The 8,279-nt window shown below is 39.3% G+C and overlaps 1 protein-coding gene across 1 annotated transcript; it reads left to right on the plus strand.

Annotated features, from left to right (window-relative positions):
* The first annotated feature begins 1,124 nt into the window (after window positions 1-1,124).
* On the plus strand, window positions 1,125-2,739 carry LOC149943203 (uncharacterized). Its single transcript, XM_090179582.1, has 5 exons — window positions 1,125-1,452; window positions 1,509-2,037; window positions 2,093-2,240; window positions 2,291-2,377; window positions 2,725-2,739. The coding sequence occupies exons 1-5, from the start codon at window positions 1,125-1,127 to the stop codon at window positions 2,737-2,739; spliced, it is 1,107 nt and encodes a 368-aa protein (XP_090035708.1).
* The last annotated feature ends 5,540 nt before the right edge of the window (window positions 2,740-8,279 follow it).

The raw sequence follows: 8,279 nt of genomic DNA on the forward strand, positions 1-8,279 counted from the left end.
ACATTCGCAAATACAAATATTTTTATTTGCAGATGCATACTACCGAATGAACTCTGCGCACATCAATAATACACATTCGCATGTATATTTGGGTGATATCTTTGGCTTAGTGTCCTAACCCACAAGGGCTGGGGCTTAAAAAGTAGAGGGAAAGTAAGGTCGACACGCCGATCCCGGGATCGGGATCGTCGGGATCGTCGGGATCCGGGATTTAAGGGGTGAAATGGGGGTAAAATCATCGAAAAGTCAATGTATTTAGGGTATTTCTCGCGACTATTTGTTTTCCCGTATATCAACATATTGTGTCCAGGCCAACTTGTTCATTTATCTACGCTTATCTCGAAAGATACTTGAACGTATATCTTATCGAGTTTTATCGTACGGAATAAGTTGAAATTATGTAAAAATTGATAACCTAGACGGCGCGTGCGCGGATTACCCCGGGGGACGCGGTTAATTTGAATTTAAGAGTGTTTTGACGTCATGGAATATTCGTTGTTAAAGTAGAATGGAAATATTTTTAAACTTCATTTTAATAACATTATCACGTAAGTGGTACTTAAATATGCTTGGCACTTGAATCTATCTCACAAGTATTTCTTAAAACGAATATTTTAAGTATGAGAAACGTATCGTTCTCAAATGATACTTGAATATACTATAAAAGGGGTTGTATAGCGTTGTGGGAGGTCATTCCACAGTTAACTGCGGTAGCTATATTCAATATGCCTAAAGCTCAGTATACATGTCCTACGTGCGCGAAAAGTTTTTCTATCAAATCAAATTTAAATCGGCATGTTAGAGAAGTACACGGTGATAGACATAAGTTTATCTGTGAAGTATGTGGTAAGAATGTTGCTAGATTAGAGCATTTTAAGAGCCATCAACGAACTCATGACTTGAACGCACCCGGCCCTTCCGAACCCATGGACCTGTCTCGCACACCATCACCAATGCAACGTTCGCCAGCATCTTCCCGTACACCATCACCTAGTTTGCTACAAGACATTCAACTGGAATCTACCCGTACACAGCCATCTACATCAGCTTTACCCAACAACCTAACACCATCACCTGTTCCCGCCTCACCAATACTTGATGAAACACCACCAGCATCTCCAAGTATGGTCCAGGCCTTGAATGATACGTTAGCATCTATTCGTTATAATGCCGAAGACTATGATATTGATGCGGGGATGTTTATTGAACGTTACCGAGCCGCTTTCAGTAAATTTCTAATGGAAAGACTCGCCAGTAAACGTGGAATTAAATGGTTCCTACTCGTAAGATCTGTTTATATGAGACCATTAGGAGGTGCGGAACAAAGAGCGGAAGTACGACCCTATTTCCGGAGCACTATGCAAACAACATTAACGCTCGACGTCATTGAAAACCAGCTGAATGACTGCATTGAAACAATACAGTCAGCAGCGGAAAACTTTGAAGCGACAGGTATGTACTAAAATTTATAAGTTATATTTTCAACTAAAACATTATATTTTTAACAGGATCGGGTTGGGTAATTGATCGTATTCTGTATGTAGAATTAAATGTAGCATCTTACCAGCCGCTACGGGGGTCATCGTATATGGAACTACCTAAAAAACTCTCTCAACATCGTGCGATTCTTAATATTAGAAACGAAAATGATGAGAAATGTTTTCTCTGGTCAATTCTAGCTAAACTTCACCCAGTTTCTTGGCTTCATCACTCTAACAGGGTTTCCAAATATACACCTTATGAAAATGAACTTGATACCAGTGATATATCTTTCCCTTTCAAATTAAACGCTACGGAACTTAAAAAATTTGAATTAATGAATAATTTATCAATATCTGTGTTTGGCTTCTCGGGAGATATATTCCCCCTTTACGTAAGCGCTAACAAGTGTGGTAAGGAAAGGGAGGTTGATTTACTATACATCACCGATGAAACTAAGGATATTGACGATGGGAATAGACATTACTGTCTTATACGAGACCTAGGAAAACTGTTACAGCATCTAACAAAAAACAGAAGTACAAGTTATTATTGCAGGTAATTTAGTTTCCAATATATTAGTTTGCAATCTACTAATTATTTTCTGTATTAGAATGTGTCTTCACCGATTCAGCGGTAATAACGCTGAACAGCGACGTGATGCGCATATCGAAGAATGCGCCACCCACGGCGTCCAAAAAACAGTTTTCCCTACCAAGAAGAAGACGCTTTATTTTGATAAATATGAGTGGACGGAAAAAGTAAAAATAAAAATTATTTAATTTAACTCTTAATGAAATGAAATTATTAGGTGCAGTATGTATTTTACGCCGATTTTGAAGCAATCCTACCGAGAGTTCAAGGATGTGATCTAGATCCCGATTTAAATACCAGCAAAGTAAACATGCACATCAGCTGCGCGTATTCGTGGGTGCTTGTTGGGCCCAACGGTAAGTTATTTGGCAAAATTCCCTTTTAGATATATTATAAGAGAAGACTTATAGGTGTACCTGTTCGAACCGATTGCTATCGAGGTCAAGATGCAACTCGAAGATTTCTGGAGTCTATTCTGGAATTAGAGAAGGAGTTGATGGAACTCATTGAGACCAATGTACCGATGATTATTACCCTGGAGGAGGAGGAACAGTTTCAAGCTGCTACGCATTGCTACATTTGTCAGAAACAGCTAAATCAGGGAAATATGCCCGCTGTTCGAGATCATTGTCATTTCACTGGGAAATACAGTGGGCCAGCGCATAACCTCTGTAATCTTCAAAAGAAAGTTCCAGAATTTATCCCTATTTTCCTTCATAACCTTAGCAGGTGAATTTATTAAGTTAATTAACCAGGAAATAAACCTAATAATAATAAATCTTCATAGATACGATTTACATCTTATATGTCAGGAGATTGGTCATTTTAAGGAACAGACACTTGACTGTATTCCTTCCACTAGCGAAAATTATATTTCGCTGAAACTAGGTAAAATATATTTAATTATGAATTTAACCTTAACATTAATTTTATTATTTTTAGGGAGATTTCGGTTTTTAGACTCTTATCGATTTCTAAGCGATAGCCTCGATGCTCTAGTATCTAATCTCGTTTTGGAAGGAGCCAGTAAATTTCAGATTGTTAAGAAATATTTTGAAAGTGAGAAAGTTCAACTGCTTTTGCGGAAGGGAGTCTACCCGTACGAGTATATGGACGATGAAAAGAAATTTGACGAGACGATGCTGCCACCTAGAGAAGCGTTTTTCAGTTCATTAAAAAATCAAAATATTTTAGAATCTGATTATTTACACGCCCAAAATGTTTGGACAGCGTTTAATATTCAAACATTAGGTAAAATTACTATAGTATAAATATTTCAAATCTCTTAACCTCGGTTTTCGTAGGAGAATACACCGACCTCTATGTGAAAAGCGATGCGTTGCTCTTAGCCGACGTTTTTGAAAATTTTAGAACATTATCTATAACTCATTATAAACTAGATCCCGCTCACGCTTACACCGCACCAGGTTTAGCCTGGCAAGCAGCTTTGAAGATGACCGATGTTCGCCTCGATCTCATACTTGATATAGATCAACACTTATTTATTGAAAAGGGTAACGCTTTTGTGATATTTTAAATATTATTGTATTTACATTGAATTTTTAGGGATTCGAGGCGGTGTTTCAATGATCTCAACTCGTTATTCTGAAGCGAATAACAAATATATGCCCGACACATATGATTCGTCTATAGAGAGCAGTTATATATGCTATTTAGGTAATTTACATTTTTTAAATTTTTTTTTTTTTTAATTATTTTAATTTTAATTATATTAATTAACTTAATTTAACTTAATTGAAGATGCTAATAATTTGTACGGTGCTGTTATGTGTGAACCACTACCGCTAGGCGACTTCCAGTGGGTTCAGGAGGATGATTTACAAACACTCTGTGAAAATATTCTGAGTATTCCCAATAACGTTGAAAACGGATACATTTTAGAGGTAAATAACAAGTGTTATAATTATTGAATTATATTTTTAAAGAATTGTTTCCTTTGCAGGTGGATCTTGAATATCCTCCAGAGTTGCATGACTTACATAACGATCTCCCAGTAGCGGCGGAATCTAAAGTTATTACACATGATATGCTATCTCCATACTCCAAAGATCTCTTAGGAAAATTAAATATTAAGGAGAATCAAAGTCTACCAAAACTTCTTCCTAATTTAAATAATAAAGAGAAATACATAGTACATTACCGCAATTTAAAATATTATGTAGAATTAGGTTTGAAAATAACCAAGGTTCATCGAGCTCTAACCTTCACTCAAGGAAAATGGTTAGAAAAATATGTTAGATTCAACACTGAACAGAGGAAATTATCCAAGAGTTCATTTGAAAAGAATTTCTGGAAACTAATGGTTAACTCTGTTTTCGGGTAAATCAATTTAAATAATTTATTGCTGTTTTTTCCCTTACTTCATTTAATTCTTTAGAAAAACAATGGAAAATTTACGGAAGCATATAAATTTCGAGTTGATTCATAAACCAGAAAGAATGTTAAAAGTTACAAGTTCCCCGCAGTTTGAACACTTTACCATCTTTAATGAAGAGTTAGCCGGCGCTCATAAGAAGAGAGCTAAAATTGTTCTTAACCGGCCTATATTTACCGGATTCACCATTCTAGATTTATCTAAGGAGCTCATGTATCGGTTCCATTATGGATTCATAAAAAATACGTACGGGGACAAAGCATCACTATTATTTACAGACACTGGTAATTTAATTTAATATGCATTTTTTATTTAAATAGTACTAATATATAAAATATTTACAGACAGTCTAACGTACAACATTAAGACAGATGATGTTTATAAAGACTTTGAAGTTCATAAAAACCGCTTTGACTTCTCTGATTATCCACCTTCGCATTTCCTTCATTCTAATCAGAATAAAAAAGCTCTCGGTTATTTTAAAGACGAGACAAATTCGCAGTTAATTCAAAGCTTTGTAGGACTTCGTCCAAAGCTTTATTCTATTAAATTGTACGGGGAGTCTAAGACCGCTGAAGAGATAGAAAAGGAGTTGCGATTGGGGAAATCTTTAGAGTCAATTTTAAACCATAAAAAGGTTTGTAAGGGCGTTGCCATGAACGTTATTAGAAACGTCATCCGCCACGAAGACTATGAACGTTGTCTTTTTAATCAAGAAACCATGTCAGCCGAGATGATGCGTATAGCTAGTTTCAAGCATGAACTATTTACTTTAAATACTAGAAAACTTTGTTTATCACCAAATGATGATAAGAGATACATTCTACCCTGCGGGGTTCGTACATTAGCGCACGGTCATAAAGATATTGAAAAATTATAATGAATGCTTGTATTTATGTATATATAAAAAAAAACTGCTATTGCTATGGACCGACTGAATAACGTGGAAACTGAATAACGCGCATCCTGATTTACGTGGAAAAGTTAGTAAAACCTGAATAACGTGGAAACTGAATAACGTGGAAACTGAATAACGTGGAAACTGAATAACGTGGAAACTGAATAACGTGGAAACTGAATAACGTGGAAACTGAATAACGTGGAAACTGAATAACGTGGAAACTGAATAGCGTGGAAACTGAATAACGTGGAAACTGAATAGCGTGGAAACTGAATAACGTGGAAACTGAATAGCGTGGAAACTGAATAACGTGGAAACTGAATAACGTGGAAACTGAATAGCGTGGAAACTGAATAACGTGGAAACTGAATAGCGTGGAAACTGAATAACGTGGAAACTGAATAACGTGGAAACTGAATAGCGTGGAAACTGAATAACGTGGAAACTGAATAACGTGGAAACTGAATAGCGTGGAAACTGAATAGCGTGGAAACTGAATAGCGTGGAAATGTTTCCCCTTGTCGTTGTTAGAAGTCGCCACTGACTGAATTTTAAAGGCGTCGTTTTCCATTTAAACAAGTTGGGCAAAATCGTACAAATAGTTTCACTTGCTGATTTATTTAGTGAAACATTTATTATTGCTTCTTCTCTTTTCTCGAAATTGTTTTTATTTGATAAAAATAGGGCCTAATTATGCATTAAGCTAGAATGGGAATATAGCCCCAGGGCGGTAATCGCTCAATGGTGGCTGTTGTTTCAATATTGCACAGAAAAGAATTACGATTTTGTATAAAAGGGTGGCAAATTTTTGGGCGGCAAAAGTATAAAGACGGCCCTGACTATAGTTTTAAAACAATAATAAATAAATTATATTAAATAGTCAGATTTTCTATAACGAAATTTTCTTAAAAAAAGGTTAATTAACTAAGAAATATAAATTAAATATTATTCTTATATCAATTGTCTAAGAACGAGTGACACTATCTTTAGAAAAGTAAATTTTAGACTAGAAATGAAGTTTATGAGTGGAACAATTTTTACCAAAGAAAATTGCGTTATAGCCAAAAACGTTTCTTTATTCACTATATGAGGTAAAATTTATGAAGTCGCAGATTTTCTTAATGAAATTTGAAGAATTATAGTAAAGTTGCACTTGGAAAATCCACGACTTGAGTTTTGGTCTACAAGTGAGCGGAAGTGATCTGCGAATGACCGGAAGTGGAAGTTTGTCTTCCCCTTATAGATGATTAGGGAAAAAAGGAAAAGTTTTCTTCCGTTAACGATTTTAACAGGCTACTTTGCACATATTGAAACGTTGAATTTATTAGAACTAAATTGAAGTGGTCGTTTATACATAAGAGGTTTATTTAAGGTTTATATCAGTGACGAAAAGTTCGAGGTCGGAAGTTATAGCGTCGTGGCTGGACGGCAACGGCTGCAGATGGAAAAGGAACGATTTGCGGCGGTTGCGGCTCGACGGGAACGGTTGACGGAGGCGGCGGATCGACGGGAATGGCTGGCGGCGGCCGGACGGGAACGGTTGACGGAGGCGGCGGATTGACGGGAATGGCTGGCGGTGGCCGAACGGCGGCGGTTGGGGATCGACGGGAATGGCTGGCGGCGGCCAGACGGGAACGGTTGACGGAGGCGGCGGATCGACGGGAATGGCTGGCGGTGGCCGAACGGCGGCGGTTGGGGATCGACGGGAATGGCTGGCGGCGGCCAGACGGGAACGGTTGACGGAGGCGGCGGATCGACGGGAACGGTTGACGGAGGCGGCGGATTGACGGGAACGGTTGGCTGCGTCCGAACTCGTTGTAGAATCGGTTTATTAGACTCGGAGTCGGACTCGTTCTCCCTCCCAAATATTTTTTTTTATAAATGTGATCAGGAATTTGAGGAATAACGTGGAAACTGAACCGCGTGGAAACTGAATAGCGTGGAAACTGAATATCGTGGAAACTGAACAGCGTGGAAATGTTTCCCATGGTCGTAAGGGAACGGCTAACGGCGGCTGCGGGTGGACGGAAATGGCTGGCTGCGGCTGGACAGGAATGGCTGCACGGGAACGGTTGGCTGCGGCTGCCACTGGACAGGAATGGCTGGCGGCGGCTGACTGCGGCTGCGGCTCGACGGGAATGGCTGGCGGCGCCTGGACGGGAAAGGCTGGCGGCGTCCGAACTCGTTGTAGAATCGGTTTATTAGACTCGGAGTCGGACTCGTTCTCCCTCCCAAATATATTTTTTTTATAAATGTGATCAGGAATTTGAGGAATAACGTGGAAACTGAATAACGTGGAATGTTTCCCCTGTTCGTAATGGAACTGCTAACGGCGGCTGCGGGTGGACGGAAATGGCTGGCTACGGCTGCGGATGGACAGGAATGGCTGGACGGGAACGGTTGGCTGCGTCCGAACTCGTTGTAGAATCGGTTTATTAGACTCGGAGTCGGACTCGTTCTCCCTCCCAAATATATTTTTTTTATAAATGTGATCAGGAATTTGAGGAATAACGTGGAAACTGAATAACGTGGAATGTTTCCCCTGTTCGTAATGGAACTGCTAACGGCGGCTGCGGGTGGACGGAAATGGCTGGCGGCGGCTGGACAGGAAAGGCTGGTGGCGTCAGAACTCGTTGTAGAATCGGTTTATTAGACTCGGAGTCGGACTCGTTCTCCCTCCCAAATATATATTTTTTTTTTATAAATGTGATCAGGAATTTGAGGAATAACGTGGAAACTGAACAGCGTGGAAACCGAATAACGTGGTAACTGAATAACGTGGAAATGTTTCCCATGGTCGTAAGGGAACGGCTAACGGCGGCTGCGGGTGGACGGAAATGGCTGGCTGCGGCTGCGACTGGAAAGGAATGGCTGGACGGCAACGGTTGGCTGCGGCTGCGACTGGACAGG

Source organism: Leiobunum rupestre, chromosome 6, assembly GCF_980474605.1.
Source record: "Leiobunum rupestre chromosome 6, qqLeiRupe1.1.hap1, whole genome shotgun sequence".
NCBI lineage: Eukaryota > Metazoa > Arthropoda > Arachnida > Opiliones > Sclerosomatidae > Leiobunum > Leiobunum rupestre.

What these genes read in the sequence shown, in the direction of transcription:
- LOC149943203 (XM_090179582.1), top strand. Translation starts at nt 1,125, where the DNA reads ATGGTCCAGGCCTTGAATGATACGTTAGCATCTATTCGTTATAATGCC. An exon ending in GGAAAACTTTGAAGCGACAG is followed by an intron (nt 1,453 to 1,508) that starts GTATGTACTAAA and finishes TATTTTTAACAG; the next exon opens with GATCGGGTTGGGTAATTGAT. An exon ending in AATATGAGTGGACGGAAAAA is followed by an intron (nt 2,241 to 2,290) that starts GTAAAAATAAAA and finishes TGAAATTATTAG; the next exon opens with GTGCAGTATGTATTTTACGC.